This window comes from Muscardinus avellanarius, assembly GCF_963383645.1.
Source record: "Muscardinus avellanarius genome assembly, chromosome: 16".
Classification (NCBI taxonomy): domain Eukaryota; kingdom Metazoa; phylum Chordata; class Mammalia; order Rodentia; family Gliridae; genus Muscardinus; species Muscardinus avellanarius.
In genome coordinates, this window is record NC_137802.1 from 12,246,162 (window position 1) to 12,266,332 (window position 20,171).

The following is a 20,171-nucleotide window of genomic DNA, read 5'->3' on the forward strand; positions in this document are numbered from 1 at the left end:
AGGTCCAGGGACTGGAGCGAGAAGAGCGGCAGCAGCAGCAGCAGCAGCAGGAGGCGCCGCAGCGCCATGGCGGGGCCGGGCGGGAGGGCGCGGGGATGCCGGGGCTGCAGGGCCAGCCCGGTTCCTTGGGCGGCCGCTCTGCGGGGCCGGTTCGGGCTGGGCTGGCGGCGCGGGGCGCTCAGCAGCAGCGCCGGGGCGATGGCGCCATCGGTGCGCACGGACCGGCGGGGCGCGGGCTGCTCCGGGCTCTCACGCTGCGCGCCGGCTCCGCGCTCCCCCCGCGGCATCCGCGCGCCTCCGGGGCATCCCCATCCCCCGCCGGCGGCCCGGCGAGGCTCAGGCAGCGCCCCGAGCGCGGCTCCCGGCGGCGGCGAGGTCCCGTCCGAGCCGGTCCTGCGGGACGAGACGGGGAAGCGGTCACGGGATGGAGAGGGGAGAGGATGGAGGGCGGGAAGGAGGCAGGGAGGGAGCGCGCAGCCCTCGAGGAGGGCTAGGTCCCGGCCCCGGAGGGCGCGGAGCCCGCTCCCCTGGCGCGCCCGGTGGCCCGGCGCGCCCCGCACCCTCCGAGGATGTGCGGGCCGGCTCCCCGGGATGGGGAGCGCGCGGCGCCCGGACCTCACTCACTCACCATGCCCGGCTGCGACTGCGGAGGCGGAGGCCAGAAGAGCGAGCCGAGAGCCGCCGGCTCGCCGCTGGCACTAGTGCCGGAGCGTGTGCGGGAGGGAGCGAGGGAGACACGCACACTCGCACACGCGGGAGCGCCGCGAGGGGAGGGGAGGGAGGGCGGCCGCTCACCGCTGCCCACGTTTGCACGCGTAAGACTCCTCGCGGCTGCTCCCGGCTCGCGGCACTTGGAGCCCGGCGTCACGCCAGCTCCGGACACCAGTTTCACGGGCCCGGCGAGCCGGGAGGGTGTAGGGGGCCGGGAGCTCTGGAGCTGGCCAGCGCCTGGGCCAGACCCTCCCCCGGCCCTGGCTCCTCCGGCCCCCGCGGCAGGTCCCACCCTAAGCGAGCCCCGGGGTGCGCGCTCGCAAAGAGGGAGTTGGGAACGCTACCGGCCGCCTCTGCCTCTCCCTAGTGGTAATGTTTGCAGCCAGGAAAAGAGGTCGAACCCATTGCTGCCGTTTCCTAAACTGAGCCCAGGGGTCAAGTTGGCTTGTCTGAGACTACTGGGCCACCAAGCGGGCGTAACCTGCACTCTCTTCCCAAGGAGCCCGCTCCTCCAACACGCACGTAGAAGCCAGGCGGCCCTCGGCGCTCGCTGCGTAGCAACTCTCACCGCTGCTTCTCCAACTTTTTTTTTTTTTTCCCCCAGCTTTGAGGCCAAGCGCTCAAGCAAAGCCCGCTCGAGCTTCCAAGATTCCGCTTTGAAATTCCTATATCCGCGTGCAGAAATCCTTCTGTTGTAGCTGATCTGGGGGAGAGGGGGCAAGAGATGAGGTTTGGGGCAGAGGAGGGGGCATTCTTGTGCGTGGCCAAGTCCGTGAAACCACGAGTCTTAACTTTCCCAGCAAGAGGCCACCCCAAGAGGGAGTCATACTCGCGGTCTGTGGTCCGTGTCCTTGGCAGATGTGTAAAGAAATGCAAAAAAATAAGCAGTAGAGAAGAGGGCCAGATTCTGTCTGCCTGTGCACCCTGTTTGTTTGGTTAAAGCCAGAGGACAGACTGTCAGACAGATAGCAATGGAGCATTTTTTTTTTTTCTCCCTGAAACTGCCCGTTTGGTTCTACTCATGTGTAACCCAAAACGGAAATCCCCATCCGCATAAGGCAAAGTGCCTCTTCTGGCAACCGTGGAACGGTAAATCAAAGCTGGAAACCCAGATTCCAAGACACAAGAGGGAGAGTCTGCCCCGGTCCTGGAATGGTGGGAGGATGCAGGCACCCCCCCCTCCCTCCTTGCAACTCTGCACTGGCTGTTCCTTCTCCATCCCCTCCCTTTTCTGAAGCACATCTTCCCTCCATAGCATTTGGTTTTAATGGTTCTTTTCAACATTTTGTTTACTGCCCACTCTCAGCCAGGCACCACGGAAAGTGCTAAGATAAAGAATAAATAAGACAGACCCCAAGCCAGTGGCACATACCTATATTCCCAGCTCCTGGGGAGGCTGACGCGGGCAGATGCAAGTTCAAGGCCAGCCTGGGCAACTTCATTGAGACCCTGTCTCAAAATAATATTTTTAAAGCACAGCGCAGTAATAGAATACCCCTGGTTTTAATGCTAGGATTAAGAGAGGAGAATAAAATAAGACAGCCCAGTTATTCAATGAGCGTGAGCTTGTCCACTGGGTAGACAGATGATCAAAAGATTTCCATATGGCATGGGTATCTCCCAAGATAATGGTGGGTACAAAGTGTTTGGAAAGCCCAGGAGAGGCACCCAGCTTAGCCCTAGAGGGGAGGGGTCAAAGACAGTTTTCTTGGCTAGGTAATCAGCCACATCTGCATCTTGAAGAATGATTAAGAGTTAATAAAACAAACAAGAAGGGAAGGATGCTAACAGCAGGGGGACCAGGAAACCCAGGAAGTTCTGAATAGGAGGGGGAGGTGAGCTAGGGATTCAGTTTAGCATAATCCCTGAGGGGAGTCTTAGAAATAAAGACCAGCGGGAGGGCATCCTCTCCCCTGCCAAAGAACTTGAACTTATTCTACCACTTATAGAAAGCTGCAGGTGGGTTTTAATGAAAGGAAGGCACTGTCAGAATTACAGGTTTGCTGAAGCCAAATGGAGTGGGGGGACCACTGGACTGAGCGCGGGAGAAGCAGTTGGGAAGGGATGCTCCGATGGTTCAAGTGTAAAACAATGGATGTATGAAGTAGGTCACTGAGAGTTGGTGTCCGTAGAGGAGATGATAGAGTTGGGCGAAAGAAAAGGTTCAGGATCCAGTTAGCTATGGTCATGTTCAGGGATCTTCCAGAGATGCTTGGAGCTGTCCAGCATAGGAGTTGAAATCTCAGAGCCTCAAAGCCAGGTGCAGTAGGGCATACCTGCAATCCCAGTACTAGGGAAGCTGAGACAGGACGATCACTAGTTGGAGGACAGCCTAAGCAACTTAGCAAGACCCTGTTTCAAAATGATAATGTTGATAATGCTGCTGCTGCTGCCGATGATGATGTGATGATGTTGATGATGTAATGATGATGGCTGGGGATGTAGCTTGGTAGTAGAATGCCTCTGGGTTCAATCCCCAGTAGCACCAAGGCGGGGGGAGGGGGATTGAAAACTCAGGACAGAGGTTAAGCATCTATATCCGGTCATCTTAAAAAAGATAATTGAAGCCGGGCGTGGTGGCGCACACTTGTAATCCAGCATTTGGGAGGCTGAGACAGGAGGATCGCAGTTCATGGAGAGCCTCAGAGACTTAGTGAGAGACCCTTTGAAACTCAGTAAGATCCTGTGCTTCAAAATAAAGGATAAAATATAGGTCTGGGAGTGTAGCTTGGAGGTAGAATGTCCCTGGGTTCCATCACTAATACCACCACCACCAAAAAAAAAAAAAAAAAAAAAAAAAAATACTTAAAGACAACAGCCCCATAAGATTTTACTTTCAAATTAAATGCAATTTTTAAGCCATTTCCTTACTGCCCTGTGAGTTCCTGATTTCACACATTCCCTTCATTATTCCAGAATTTATTTTTCAGTATCTGGGAGCTTTTTAGGAATAAATAGAAGAAACAGGTTTCATGTGTGACACCAATAAGATGCAGTCAGTGGACCCCTGCTCTGCACACACAAGTCTCTTCTGAACCCCCTATGGTCATCAATGATACCATCAAGAGACTCATAGAAAAGTTGCACTAGGGACTGAAAGGGCATTTTGTCTCTGAGTTATACCCTCAGCCTTTTTGTTTGTTTGTTTTGGTTTTGAAACAGAGTCTCACTAAGTTGCTGAGAATCTTGCTAAGTTGTTGAAGCTGGCCTCAAACCTCCAATCCTCCTGTCTCAGCCTCACAAGTATTAGGATTACAGTTGTGTACCACCATGCCCAGTTTTCCCCTTCTAGTTTCAATATCCAAATTTTTGACAATACCAAAGCATCCTTCCTTTGTGGGTTTGACTCATTAAAAAGTGCCAGAAAGGAATCATCTTTTCTGACCTCAGACAGCCCCAAGGCTCAAGGAAAATTGTTCCAATGCTAGATGCCAGCTGAGTTGGGTCTACCATAATAACATTATTTTTATAAACAATGATGGTTACGAATCATCATGTGATCCAGCTCTAGCCAATACTAAATGAGAGAGGTTGGCTGGAGAATTCTGGGGTAAAATATTCCTGCTCTTAAAAATAATCCCTCTCTCTCTCTCTCTTTTTACTATTATTTCTCTGAATGGTATGACCTGCAGAAAGCTGCTAATTGAAATCGATAACCATTAGTCTGCTTCCAAGAATATAGTCGGAATGCAACTTGCACGTGGGAGAAGTGACTAGCCCTGGTCAGCGAGTGGTGAGTAGAAAGGATGTGTGTTATTTATGAAGCAGAGCATCTAATTGCTCCCACAAGATGCTCTAGGGCGCTCACTTCCTTCTGGCTCAGTGATGGGCAATGCTATGTATGGGAGTGGTTTTGTTAGCCTGGGTCCTTAACTGATTACCATGAGTGCCTGATAACTAATAAAAAGCACCCCGCCATGAACATGTGAAAAAAAAATATATAGAGAGAGAAAGAGATAAATATAGATAGATAGTTATATAATTTGCTAAATACATATTTTTGCTAAATATGCAAGTATATATTTAGGAAAAAGTATATCTATATACACATAGATATATTAAAACAGCAATATATATATATATATATATATATATTGCTTTTTTAAAGCCACTAGAATTAAAATTTGTTATTGCAGCATATCTATAATCTATCTATACACACATAGGTATATTAAAACAGCAATATATATATATATGCATATAAATATATTGCTTTTTTAAGGCCACTAGAATTAAAATTTGTTATTGCAGCATATCCTAGCTCATCCTGACTGATACGCCAAGAATAGAAGATGGCACACAATGGAGCCAATCACAGAACTATGCTCAGGGCCCTCCCAACTCTGGTCACCTAGTAATGTAAGATATTTCAGTTTCCTTTTACTCAGTCCTGTCTGAATCCAAAGTTTCTCTTATCTGCAGCCAACTGCTTTCCTAATGGATACATCATATATTGTCTGTCTTGAGTCTGACTCTCTTTAGGGTTTCTACCCAACTGTGCAACTTTGTGCCAATCCTATCAGTGTGGCGAGATTCTGTTTCCTCCACTAGAATATCAAGATCTAGGCAGAGGGAGTGTGTGTACGAAGCCATCTCTATTGCCTCTTCCCACCACGAGTCTTTACCATGGCCTCCACGCATGAGCTTGTCCACAAAGCCTAGAATGGTTCAGTCCCCTGTGTTCTTCTAAGTACATCTCTGCCCACTCTTTCCTTACTTTCTCAGGCCAGCCACACTGACCCTTGTTCCTCCTCAAAGTAATTTCTGTGCTCTCTGTCTGCATCTCCTTCCCCCAGATGCGTGCAGGGGTCTTTCTCACACCCTCTGGGTTTCTGCTTGAGCATCATTAATGGAAACAATTCAACTGCTGCCCAGTACATCTTCTTCCATCATGTTTAATCTTCACCTCCTCGAGATGTGTCGCCATCATAGCATTTATTGATAACTGATGTATATTCAGATAGGGTTTAAAAAAATCCTATTCTGATCTTCCTCTAGAATTGGCACTTTGTTTATTTCTGCGTTCTTCATGCCTACAACTGTGTTCAGTGCATAGTAGGCTGTGGGAGATCATTAAGAGCTCTCCTTCATCCGTAAGATCCTCTGAGCTCTACGTTAGCTTCAGAAAGTTGTCTCACCTTGGGGACACAGCCTGCCTTCCCCGAGAGGCCCACATTTAGGAATTCATCAAGTTGGAGGTACCAAGGTCCAGCCATTTCAGACCAATGCAAAAACTCTTGCTGGGCCTGTATTATATCTGTCCGTTCCTGTTTCCTCCCCCAAATTCCATTAGTGTCAATCTCTTAAAAGTATCCCGAATGTAAAATTTTGTTTCAGCATCTGCTTCAAGAAACCTGAGCCTGGACCATGGGCATTTAGTAAATGTGTGTCAAAATAATAAATAAATGAAGTATTGAATGAGTGAATCTGTGGATCCCAGTTTCCCTCAGTGGCATCCCTATAAGTGAATATATATCCCTATAAGTGAATATATGATGTTTTGCTTTACCCTATCTGGTGACAAGTTAGAAACTATCTCCTAAGGCCACTAATTCCAATGTTAGATAGTTCTAATAGATGGAAAATTAGCGTACATTAGCTCTTGTTAATGTAGCTTATAGGCAAATCAATTTATTGGCTCACACTGAGTTCATAGTTGACTAGAGTGTTTTGCCCACGTAGGATGACTTTTTGCAGCCATGAAGAAAACTTCATACATATTTTTGTTCATTTAAATTTTTTTTATCCCATTATTCCAGTCTTGAAAGCATTTTAGGGCACTGTCATCTAGTATACTATTTCTGTCAATAAAATGGACATTTATTCCTTGCCTCCTAACAAACTTTATCCCTTTTACCCGGCCACAGTCCCTAATCTTTATTTGTAGCTGATCTTTCTACCGTTCTCATTCCGTGGGATCAGCATGGGGTTCTATACGGCCCCAAATGAAGCACATGACCTAGCATGACTTCTTAACTTGGATATTTTATACAAATTTTTATTGAAAATAAATGGTATATAGTTAAATGTAATTGGTGCCCTCTCCTCCTGCACCCCCGTTTTCCCTCTCCCCTCCCACAAATGCTTAACTTGAATATTTAGAGTAAGCCAGGGGCAGAAACCTATCCAGTCAGATGAACCACAGGTCTGGTGGGGATCCTCACAGGAAGTCCAAGATAAGAGCCATCATGGTACTAGGCTGAGCCAAAAGATGGAGAGAGACAGCCCTGTTAGTATCATTTGAACCTTCCATATACTTTGACATTATCTGAGCAAATATATTCTCATGTTAATGAAGCTCCTATTCACTGAGTTTTCTATTAGCATTCCAAAATGTCCCCATACAGTCAACCTCACAGTTGGTCAACGAAAGTGTTTAAATTGAAAGGAGTGGTCTTTTCTTTCTCTCAATGACCTGGCAGGCACTTCCTCTGCAGGAGAGGCCTGGGGTCTAGGGATAAAAATAGCAGGACAGGTCAATCTGCAGGAGATGGGACAAGCGAATGGCTATTCATAGCTGATGGCATCCAGGTGCCTCCAAATGTAGGATTTAGACAGAGGGCCTCTAGTTCACTGGAAGCATCTGGGAGAAGAAGCAGATGCAATTGAATTTGTTCCTGGCATGAAAACCCACACCAGCATGTGGCAAGGTCAGGAAAAGAATGTCCAGCTGTTGAAGTTGGTGCCAAAGACACAGTCGCGCTTGCTAGACAGTGTCCAAGGAGCACATTGACCTCAGTCACAATTTTGGAAGTTGTCAGAAGAACAATATCTATTCTGATGGTCAGGACACTATAGGTAGACAAGATTGGGATGGCGGTGGGGAGGGCGATGCGGGCAATCATCAATAGAGCCAGCACAGTACATTTGTTAGGGACAGGCAGTTGCCCTCCACCGCCAAGCCTGTGGAGTGGCGGCCCCAGTTATAGCGGTGGCCAGGGTACTAGTGAGATAGGGAATGAAAATCTAGCACCTAGCCAGCAGCACTGGTCAAGCACTTAGCCAGCAAAGTCAAGGTCGGAGAGGGGCCTGGAGAGCTTCAATTCAAGGGACCTTTGTTCCCATGTTATGACCAAGAGCAATAGAAACCAACATGGTAGCCAGAAGCCATACTTGCCCTTTGTTAAGCACTGTAGATGAAGAACAGGGTAGTCCAAGACACTCTGATGCTTTCTGTCTCAAACGGGTTCTATAGATGGGGCCAGTCATCAGATATGGGGAAAGCTTGCTTAAGGAGGGGCTGGGGCATAGATACAGGATGCAGAGACAAGCAGCATCCTCGAGTTAGCCTACCAATGGCCACACATTTTGTTCCACTCCTCCCAACAGGTGGCAGAGTCTGCCCTTTTTTGGATCTCAGCTGGACTCAGGATTTGCTTTGACAAACAGTGAATGACTGCTTCAGCATCCTCGGAAGCCAGCTCACCCCATAAGAAGTTGGGGTTACTTGGACTACTAAAAGATAAGAGGCCACCTGAAAGGAGAGCCTGGATCTTGAGCACTTTATTCCCAACTGTGCTCCCAACAGAATGTAGCCCAACATTGAGAATGAGTTTAGGAGAAGCATCACCCCGCTGAGCCCCAGCCAACCCTGAATTGCAAGAAATCATAGATGATAGTTGTTCTAGGTGTTCTCAGCCACTGAGTGTTGTGGTGGTTTATTACAACGGGATAGACAGCTGAAACAAAAAAAAATGCATATCAAAGCACAAACTCTAAACAGAAATGTATTAGGAGTAAAGTCTGGGTGCAAAAATGTCTGAGGCCATTTTTGGTTAGCTGCTGTATTCATTTCCTAGGCATGCATAATGAAATATCCCAAACTGGGAGGCCTAAACATCTGAAATTTACTGTCTAACCGTTCTGGAAACAAAAAATTCAAAATCAACATGCTGGCAGGGTTGGTGCCTTCTGAGAGTGGTGAGGGTAAAATCTGTTTCAGGCCTTTCTTCTTGGTTCATGGCCAAGCTTCTAGATGGCTGGCTTCATGGTCACATGGCATTCTTCCTGCCTATGTGTCTGTCTCCAAATTCCTCTCTTTTCATGAGAAAACAGCCAGATTGAATTAGGGTCCACCCTACTGATTTCATTTTAACTCAATTACTTCCATGAATATCATATCTATAAATTAAGCCACATACTGGTTTAGGAGTTAAGACTTCAATATATGATATTGGGAGGGAAGGGGTAGGGACACAATTCAACTCATGACACTAAGTAGAGTGATGGTATGATGTATGCAAAAATAATAAAAATGGATATGTTAAGAAGAGAGAAGAAATTATTATCTTTCTTTCTCCTTCCTTCCTTCCTCCCTCTCCCACTCTCCTCTTTCTCTCTCTCTCTCTCTCTCTCTCTCTCTCTCTCTCTCTCTATCTCCTCCCTCTCTCTCGGTATTGGAAATTGAATCCAGGTAATTGGGATCTAATGCCTACCTCCAAACTATATCACTGGCCCTATGTTATTTATTATTTTGAAACAGGTTCTTGCTAAGTTGCTGAGGCTAGCCTCAAACCTGCAATCGCCCGTCTCAGCCTTCCAATACTGGGTTTACAGGCGTGTTCCACCACACCCGACCTGTCCACTATTTCTAACCGGAGAGATATTAGAGAATAGCAATGTAGGCCATCCTAGAAATAAGCCTTTTTTTCCCCAGGCCCTTTCCAAGGGTCAACTCTATTGCTCTAACCAACCAAGCAAGATTCCAAATAGGAAGTACAGTTAAGGGCTTCCCCTGGTATTTCTCTCCTAGCGGTGAAGCAACAGGGACTTTACTTCATGTATAATTAGAACTCCAAAACTATCTGCAAGGGAAGACATCCTCTGGACTCAGCAATATATGTAAAGTTCAGGACGATCTCAAATTATCTCTGAGAGTAGCCTGGCTTAGGACTAAGTCACCTCTGCCTTCATTTATTCATTCTATATTATTTATACTGTCAGTCAGTGTATTTTGAACCAGCTCCTTGCTATGCTAGTCATTATGTAGACCCCAAAAGACAAACTTACATAAATTACGCTAAATGATTTGCAATCTGGTGTCTTATTTAGAACCTTAAGGAAGTACGTTCCTTGTATCACATTCTAGAGATTGGGAGGAAGAAGTTTTTCTTTGAGAGTACTTAAAAAATACTTTTCCATCCTGGCTGAATGTCCAGCAGTTCCAGAGGACACAGCTTCTTTTCATTAGGTATGGGCTATCCTACAAGGAGGAGGCCTTTGAAGATTCAAAAATCCCTCATGAGATATTTCTGGAAATACTATGGAAGTATCTAGTGTGTGAGCCACATAGTAACTCAAGGTCGTAGTAGTTTGTTGACAAACATGCCTCCTTCTTCAGGAGCCTGAGCTCATCTGGAACCACTGAATGTGGTCTTCTTCACATTTTATGCAACATTAACATAAATGATCATCATGTGTGTGCACGCATGTGCACACGGACGCATGCACGCATACCTTTATACCTTTAACTTCACAATTCAGAATCCTACTGATTAAAATTGATCAGTTATTTTGATTAGCTTAAGAGTAAGAGCAGATGGTGGTTAAAAGTGTTGTGCTTCTTTCTTTCTTTCTTCGCTCCTAACATATATAAAAGCAGTTCTACATCTGCAAGCGTGTACTGGGTGGCAAATGGCTAGTTTTAGTTACGTGTTTCCTGGATGAGGATGTACTGAGTTGTTTCCAACAGACATATTTTGCTGAGTCTATGGAACGTGATTTCTCTACCTAATCCTGCAGTCACTCCTGTTGAGTGGTGTCGGTCTCTCTTCCATTGTCCATGGAACATGTTGCTAATAAGTTATGGAAGCCTATTCTGCTGAGACCAGTCACAGCCTCAGAAAGCCTTCCGACACCCAAAGCTCCAAACAGTCAGCAGGCGCGAACTATTGTTGGAATTCGCACAAGAAATAAATCCTATTTCCTTAACAACTCAGTGACAGATGCCAGTCAGAATAATCCAAGCATGGTGCTGTGACTTTAGGTAGACATCGGTTTTTAGAATTGTTTCCGGTTATGAAGCTTTATTGCCCCCAAATCGGAATGTTTATGAAGCAAAGTGGGTGAGCCTTACAATGGGCACCACGACCATTGCATTTTCCTGAAAGACATCGGTGATTTATAGCTAGAAGAAATAAACACTGGGATTAGAAATTTTCCATGAGTAAAATTATAATGAAGAGCATGCCAAATGAATGCCAGAGATAATCACCACGCGGCCACTTCCAGATATGTGCATGCAGGTCCGAGTGCCTCACTGTGACACATTCTCTTTGGTCGGAATTTATTGGCATCTTATTAAAAACCACCATGAATTATCCTACAAATGTCTATCACCCTATAAATAAGAGAGGCCTGTCATGAGCACATTATGCATAGATATGATCCTTTCTTGGCTTCAGGTTCATACCAACCAGAGTTCTCTATGAGTGTAAACTGTGAATCTCTCTGTGCCCCGCCTCTAAACTGTGCCTTTTATGCTTCTTGTCATGAGTTCTTCTTGAATTCTATTTCTGACTTTCATGAAACATACCATAGATAGTGGAATTTGTGTGTGTGTGCCTGTGTGTGTGTTGATAGAAATGAAACTCAAGGGCATTCTACCTCTGATCTACACCCGCAGCCCTATTTTATTCTTTTATTTGGAAACAGGGTCTCACTAAATTGCTGAGGGCATTACTAAGTTGCCATGAACCTGTGATCCTCCTTATCTCAGCCTTCCAAGTACTGGGATTACACGTGTATGTGCCGCCAGGCCCCATTTGACAGTGGAATTTTTAGTAAAAATGGTACTTTGATTTAAAAAGATTTTTTTTATTTCTTAAAAGGACAAAAAAAATTGAGTTGACTAATTGGATCTAACCTACTGATCTAATCTAATTGACTGGGCACAAATTGGCTATTAATATGATCAAATGAATCAACAGCAATTCTTGATTCCGTGTCAGGAAGTAGACACTATCTAGCTGGACCATCTATTGGTTGAGTGCCAAGCTAAGAGTGAGTCATGGATCAGACGATCGCCATCATTAAAATAACGGAGGCAACCAGGATGGAAAGGACTGAGTTGGCTGTTGTTACCTACCACCCAATTTCAAATTTACTAATTAGGTCCTGAAATTTCTTCCGTGGACAGATGTCCCCTCTGACATCCTGAGAACCCTGATCAAGACATTAAATAAAAGCCTCGTGGTGCTGAGGTAGTGCTTGCAGGAGCCAGGTGCCAATTAAAAAGGCCGTGGTTGGCCGGGAGATGCTTGGCAAGAGAATTTCCGCAATTGAGAACCACTTTTTGACCTTCATTGTGTCCAGATTTCTAACTTTTTGCAAATCCTCGCTCAGCACCTAATTGATGACACCTGCTTCTTCTGTGTTTCTTTTCATGCCCCGACCTTTTCACTGCTCACCCCTAGAGCATGTTCTTGGGGAGAGGAGATGAACTCTTTTCGAATCCTCTGCCAGCAGGAATCACTTACTGGCCGAGATGATAGGGGCTGAAGGACTAGTTCACATGGGTTTGGTGATGGAGGCAGCTACAGGTTTGTTGAGGGTCATAGATCAAAGAGAGGAACTGGGGCTAGAATAATCCGGGGCTTACAACTGGTATTCTGCTCAGGCCCTTTAGAATGGGCAGAAACTCAGTTAAATGTACTTGTGAAGTAAGGAGACATGTTTGGAACCCGGCTGACTGTTCACAGAGAAGAAAGGAAGATGTCAAGGTAGGGCAGTGAATTCCACCCTACAGACAGGAAGACGCAGATCAGGAAAGACAATGAGCCCATGTCTGCCCAGCACTTGGGCATCAGGACATCCATGAGATCTGACAGGCAAAGCATTGTTACTGGATCAAGTTACAGTGATGGAGACCCTGGCTGAGAGATGGCTTGGAAGATCTCAGCAGGAGCAGGTACTTGGTGCTTACAGGGAGAAAGGTTTTAATTGTAGTAGGGGACCATCCTTCAAAGCCCAGGGGAAGTGTGTCTCTGACCCTTTGGTCTCCACTTGCCTGGGGGGTTGGCACAGGAATTCCTCCACATTCTTCCCACCCTAACCCTTTTTTTTTACACCCCTTATCCACCCGTACATAGAATTCTTAAATATCTATAATTATCGGCTGCACAAGTGCCATGTCTTGTTGATTGTTATTGATGTTTTCTTTCATTGTACTCTCTCTGCCTTTTTTTTTTTTTTTTTTTTTTTTTTTTAGTTTTATATATTCTCTACTCTCCCCGCCCCCAGCTACATGTTTCCATTTTTGCATATGTCCCCCTGGGGCATGTTTCAACACATTTCATTTCAAGATGTGCCGTTCCCTCTGAGAAATAATATATTTCAGGAGAAGAAAGGAAAATTGGTGAAGGAATGGAAGAACATGGTCTTCATTCTTATATGGTAAGTTTTCTTTGTTTTTTTGTTTTCCTTTTGCATTTTATTTTATTTCATTTCATTTTTTATTTTGTATAAATATTTTAATACAAATTTTTATTGAAAGTAAATGGTATACATATAAACTGTACTTGGTGCCCTCCCACCCCGACCCCGTCCCCGCACATACCAATGATTGTCCAGGGTAACCATGCCATATTCATACTTTTACACATATTCGGATGTAGACCCTCATTAATCAAGGTCAGCCTTCCTCCTCTCCTATCTTCCCATTCAAACTGCTGATATTTCCCCTCCAGATAATGGAGTCCCTCTGGTATCCCCTATGTTCCCCTAGTTTGGGCATGTTAGAGGAAACATATGTACCTTCTCCTTCTGTGCTTGGCTGATCTCACTTAACATAATGCTCTCCAGGACTTTCCATCTTCTTGCAAATGACATGATTTTGTTCTTCTTTATAGCTGAACAAGATCCCATCTCAGAATTTTCTTCTTTCTTGCTCTGTCACTGTGGAATTGCACAGTATAAGAACGTGGCCTGTCTTCCTTCCTTCCTTCCTTCCTTCCTTCCTTCCTTCCTTCCTTCCTTCATTCCTTCCTTTCTTCCTTTCTTCCCTCCTTCCTCTCTGTGTGTGCATGTGTCTGTATGGTACTGGAGAATGAGCCCAGGAGTGTTCTACCACTGAGCTACATCTCTGCCTTTTTAATTTTTTTATTTTGGAACACTTGCTGAAGCTGACTCAAACTGCTGTCCTCCTGTCTCAGCCTCCCAAGTACTGGGATAAACAAAGTGTGCCACTGCCCCCAGCTAAGATATTCTTTTTTAAAATTATTTTTGTGGTACTTGGGTTGTAACACAGGGACATTCTACCTCTAAGCTACACCCCCAGCCCTATTTTTTATTCTTAATTTGAAACAGGGTCTCACTGAGTTGTGGAGGGCCTCACTAAGTAGCTGAGGCTGTCCTCAAACCACGATCCTCATGTCTCAGCCTCCTGAATGCTGAGATTACAAGTGTGCACCACCATGCTCTGCTAAGACATTCTTATGTTGGAGTATAGTGAATCTCTTGAAATTATGAACGAAATTGTGTATGTGTGTGTGTGTGTGTGTGTGTGCACATGTACACGCGCGTGTGTATGAGAGAGAGAGAATGGGTGTGTACATGCTAGTTGATAAGGTCGGGTCCCTCCCTCCCCCCACGGGAGCCCACAGTGGGGACAGGAGGTGGAACTCTGAGAGCCAGAAGCAGAGATGTCGCGAGACTGACATCGCGAGACAGACGCCAGGTGTTACAAGACTCCAGATGTCATGAGAATCGGCATTCCCAAGTTGCTAGCTCCACCCCAAGACCCCTCTGAAAATATCAGTACTTCCTCTCTGACCATGTGACTCTGCCAACCTGCCGTGACTCTGCTGACCGCATGGCTCTGCTGCTCGGTCATCGGTCCCTTCTCCCATGGTCAGCAGACCGCGCCTGAAGGTGCCAGTTGGTTAAAGAGGGCTCTAATAACGTGGCTCGTGTTTGCCTCCTTCACGACCCCCCACTCAATTTCAACGTTGCATTAGTATAAGGAGATATTTCATAAGACAATCAGTGTCCAATGAATTCAAATTACAGAAGAAAAACACATATAAACACTTGTAGAGCATCAAAGGCCTAAGAAATAAATACTGAAGACTCAAATTCCAGGCCCAAGGCACCATTTAGTAGCTTAGTGACTAGTTCTGATATGTGTCTAGCAGTTTGCTGTGTTGCAAAATGGAGAAGATTTTCTTGATCTTTTTTTTTTATTTCATACCACAGTGAGGTGTGAAGATAAAATGAGATCAAGGACATGGAAGCAATGTGGACACTCAGAAGTTCGACGTGACTGGTAGTTATTCTGCCAGGAGCTTTTGATCGCACAAAACAGAAGGGACGAGCCGGGCGTAGTGACACCCGTTTGTAATCCCAGTACCTGGGAGGCTGAGACAGGAGGATCACAGGTTTGCTGCCAACCTCAGCAACCTAGGGAGGCCCTGTTTCAAAATAAAAAAAATTAAATAGGGCTGCGGAGTTCAATCCCCAGCAATGTGTGTACACACACACACACACACACACACACACACACACACACACACACACGATGGATCAAAAGTCAAACAAGCCGGATGTGGTGGCGCATACATGTAATCCCCGCACTAGGGAGGTGGAGACAGGAGGATCGTACCGATTCGAAGCCAGCCATGCTGGCTTAAGAGACCCTGTTTCCAAATAAAAAGTATAAAATAGGTCTGGGAGTGTAGCCTGGAGGTAGAAGGGCTTTCAGGAACCCCAGTACCACCAAAATAAAAAATAAAAAAAATCAAACAAAACCAGTTCTGGGAGCCAGGGACATGCTGTTTTAGACACATAGTATAGGTCAGACATGGTGACATATGTCTGTGATCCCAGTACTTAGGAGGCTGAAGCAGGAGGATTGCAAGTTTGAGGCCAGCCTTGGGAACTGAAAGGGACTCTCAGCAACTTAGTGAGGAGCCCCTGTTTCAAAACATAAAATAATAAAAATAAAAAGGGCTGAGGCACAGCTTAGTTGGAGAGGGTGCCAGGATTCTATCCCCAGCACCAACAGAAAGAAAGAAAGGAAGGAAGGAAGAAAGGAAGGAAGGAAGGAAGGAAGGAAGGAAGGAAGGAAGGAAGGAAGGAAGGAAGGAAGGAAGGAAAAAAGAGGCACAGCAACACACATTCTCTATAATATTAAAATGTTTCCCAATTCCTCATTAGTTTCAAGCACCAGTGCAAAGGAGAGAGGAATACCATGGCACCAATCTGTTTTATTGACTCAGTTATCCAGATATCTGGACAAATGAAATTATACATTCTTTCTTTGCCGTTTCTACCTAGGTGTTGTGCTCTTTCAGCATGTAAACACTCCGGAGGGGCCAGCCCTTGTGTGAACCATTGTTCTAAGAGGTTTCTGCAATTAGCTCCGTGTGGCGTTGACTTTGTTACCAGCCCTAGCGACAGCCAGCTCCGTGTAAAGGAAGGCACGGTTCAATATTTTCGCTTCAGCAGTAAAGGGTTTTGACCTAAGTGAAGCCCTGGATAATTCTGGAATCTAAGATCAGTGTGATCCCGGCTTGCAAATTAAACAGTGAGCCAGAGGAAACAGGTCCCGCTTCATTACCAAGAGAGTAACACCTTTTAATTGGTTAACACAACATATAAACAGGAGGCAGCCTTCCTGGGCCTGCTCCTGATTTGTTCACGCATTAAATGGGCTTGAGAAAACAAAAATCCTTTCCTCACTTAATTTGGAAGCTGTGATTCTGATTAGAAAACAAAGGGCCACACAGGAAGATAACAAAGACAACACAGGAAACAGAAGGAGGCTCCGAACTGATAAGAACTAAATTTATAGTGAGCCAGGCACGGTGGCGCACCCTTGTAATCCCTGCACTTGGGAGGCTGAGACAGGAGGATCTTGCAGGTTCGAAGCCAGCCTCAGCTACTTAGTGAGGCTCTCAGCAACTTAGTGAGACCCTGTTTCCAAGTAAAATATAGGATAGGCATGGGAATATAGCCCGGAAGTATAAGGCCTCTGAGTTCCATCCCCAGTGCCACCAAAAATAAATAAATAAATAAATAAATAAATAAATAAATAAATAAATTTATAGTGGCACATGGCTATCATCCCAGTACTTGGGAGACTGAGACAGGAGGATTGCAGGTTCAAGGCCAGCCTCAGCAACTTTGTGAGACCCTCTCTCAACATAAAAAATAAAAAAAAAAGGCTGTAGCTCAGAGACGGAGCATACCTAGATTCAATGCCCAGTTACCAACCCCCATCCCCCCAAAGCTAAATTTATTATAAAGTCCCCTTAAATGTATGCATACTTAAAATGAAAATAACCCCATTGGTTCCACATTAAGAGGAAAATTGCAATCTTATGGAATATCTAGAAAAGAAAACCCCGTTTCTTAGGATGCCCACAAGAGACATGAGTTTGTGAAGACTGCTCAATTTTGAATAATACATATGCCAACGTCATGGATCCTTCACCAAATTTACTTTTTTTCCTTCTTTAGCTCGGTTAACATACTCTGTCAACAAGCCTAGAGCAAATAAGTTGCAGAACTGAAAGTATTGCTTGCACCTTCTAAAGTAGAATGCCTGAAATTGAAGACATTTAAAACAAAAAGGGAATTTTTGAAAATTTTTTATTGAGTTGAATTTTCCATCATTCTCTTTATTTTATTTTATTTTTTATTGATGTAGTCATACATCTTAATGGGGTAGAAGACAGCGGAGGCATACATGCTCACATCACCCAATTAGCCCTTACCCAATTCCTGACCCATTTCCTCCCCCTCCCTCTTTCTAGAGAATTTCCCTTTTCCCCTAAAAATCAGCTGTGCTCATAATTTTTCACAATGTGAGCGTGGAAATGGTGCTGGTCGTGAATTTCTAAGCTCTGGTCTAACTCATGAGTCTCCTTTCAATCTGGACCCAATTCCATATTTCAGCTGAAGATTATGGTAGCAAGAAAGAGTACTGATACATTATTATCAACTAAAGTCCAAAACTGATTCCAGTTTCGTAGCTTCCCCCCCCCAATGTCTCTTTTCTGCTCCACAGTTCCATCCAGAATACGATAGGATGTTTAATTTTCATATCTCCTTAGGTTTCTTTATACTATGACACTGTCTCAGACTTTCCTTTGTTTTATGATGACCTCGAGCCATCCCAGGAGTACTGGTCAGGTATTGTGTAGAACAACCTGCAATTTGAGTTTGTCTGATAATTTTTCTCAGGGTTAGACTGGAGTCATGGGGTTTGGGGTAAAATTCCATTCATTCAAGGGCGATACATACAAAGGACAGAAGTTTGCTCTTCTTTATGGCCGAGTAAATCTCCATTGTGTGTATAAACCACATTTTCTTTATATATGCATCTGTGCACCTAGGTTGATTCCATAATTTGGTTCTTATAAATTGTGTTGCTATAAAGATGGGTATCCATATACCCTATAGTATTCTGACTTTAATATTATTTTTTGTGGGGGGGGGGTCTGGGAATGGAACCCAGGGGCATTCGACCTCCGAGCTACACCCCCTGCCCTATTTTTTACTTTGAAACCAAGTCTCACTGAGTTGCAGAGGGCCTCACTAAGGAGCTGAGGCTGTCCGCGAACCACGATCCTCCGGTCTCAGCCTCCCGAATGCTGGGATTACAAGGGTGCGCCACCACGCCCAGCTTGACTTTAATTATTTTGAAAGATATTAAGGAATATTTGAGTCAAATGGTGGTTTTATTCCTAATCTTTTGGGGGAAATTTCATACTGGTCTCTATAGTGATTATACTAATTTATAATCCTACCAACAGTGTATGAGAGTTCCTATTTTCCTACATCCTCACCACGTCCTCTATTATTGTTTATATTCCTGATAATTACTATCCTAACTGGAGTTAAATGGAATCGTAATGTGATTTTGATTTGCATGTCTCTGATTATCGGTGAGGTTGAACATTTTTTTTCACATAATTATTATTGGCCATTTGTTATTCTTTTAAGCAGTGTCTGCTCAGTTCAATTGCCAACTTTTTTTTTAATTGGATATGGAACTAGAGGACATTATGCTAAGTGAGATCAGTAATTTCCAAAAGTCAAGGGTGGCTACGTATTCTTTCATATATGGAAGCTGGGGGGAAAAAAAGGACTTCAGATAGATGAGGAGAGAGACCAGTGGAATAGTAAATGGGAATTGGAGAGGGGAAGGGTGGAAGGATAAATAGAAGTCTGAGGAAGGAAACAGTTCACATAATATTATGTCCATAGCCAGGCGTGGTGGCGCACACTTGTGATCCCAGCATTTAGGAGGCTGAGACAGGAGGATTGCACAGGTTTGAAGCCAGCCTCAGCTACTAAGTGAGGCCCTCTGCAACTCAGTGAGACCCAGTTTCAAAATAAAGAATAAAAAATAGGGCAGGGGGTGTAGCTCAGAGGGCTCAGAGGTAGCATGACCCTGGGTTTCATCCCCAGTACCACAAAAAAAAAAAAGAAAAGAAAAAAGTGTTTATATGTGAAGGGGTCACTACCAGTCTAATATGTGCCGAGAGGGAGGAGAGGGGAGCCGAGTGGGATCCTGGGGGAAATGCATCAAGAGCAATGTGGTTCATGTTGCTTTGAACCTGACCACAATGTATTATTTATTACCATGCACCAATAAAAGTATAAAAAAGGACGCCCAGGATTCACAGGGTCTGTCAATAACGACGTCAGCCTGGATCACCCGCTGGTGAAGCTCTGGCCAATAAAAACTTATTCTTTTTCTCTCTTTCCTATTATAACTGAGCATGGCCCACACAGAACCAGGACTGGGGCCTTACACTCCACCTCCTTGAAGGGAGAGTAGCTGCATAAGTCATTTGCAATTCTTTTGTGTCTGTAATTTGCCTTTTTTTCTTCACTTATTTATGTATTTAATTTTATTTATTTATTTATTTATTTATTTATTTATTTATCTATTTTTGCAGGTCTGGGGATGGAACCCAGGGGCTTTCGACCTTCGAGCTACACCCCCAGCCCTATTTTTTTAATTCTTTATTTTGAAACCGGGTCTCACTGAGTTGCAGAGGGCTCACTAAGTAGCTGAGGCTGGCCGTGAACCGAGATCCTCCTGTCTCAGCCTCCCAAATGCTGGGATTTCAGGCATGTGCCACCACGCGGGGCTTCATTTACTTTTTTTTTTTTTTTTTTGGTGGTTCCTGGAAGCCCTTCCATCTCCAGACTAAACTCCCAGACCTATTTTATATTTTATTTTATTTTTAATTTATTTTTTATTGGTGCAATGTATTCATACATCATAGTGGTATAAAGAAAATACTTTTGTAGACATACATGCACATCTCGCCCAGTTAGCCCCTACCACGATCCCCACCCCATTCCCTCCCCATCCCTCCTTCCCACGCTTGGCTTACTGGTTGACATTTAGTATTATAGCAATTTATACAATATTAACATTGATAATCTCACATAACAGTTTCATTTGTCTGGTACCAAACTTTTGATGACTTAAAGATAACATT

General features: G+C 44.8%; 1 protein-coding gene across 3 annotated transcripts in view; it reads right to left on the reverse strand.

The window, feature by feature from the left end:
* Window positions 1–68, reverse strand: part of SHISA6 (shisa family member 6) — a gene marked incomplete at both ends in the record, with an annotated part of 333,812 nt that extends 333,744 nt beyond the window's left edge. For all 3 annotated transcript variants that reach the window (XM_080712669.1, XM_080712668.1, XM_080712667.1), the window contains one exon: window positions 1–68. This exon is cut by the window's left edge and continues 582 nt beyond it. In XM_080712669.1, coding sequence (XP_080568795.1) covers window positions 1–68 — 68 coding nt within the window.
* Window positions 69–20,171: the final 20,103 nt, after the last annotated feature.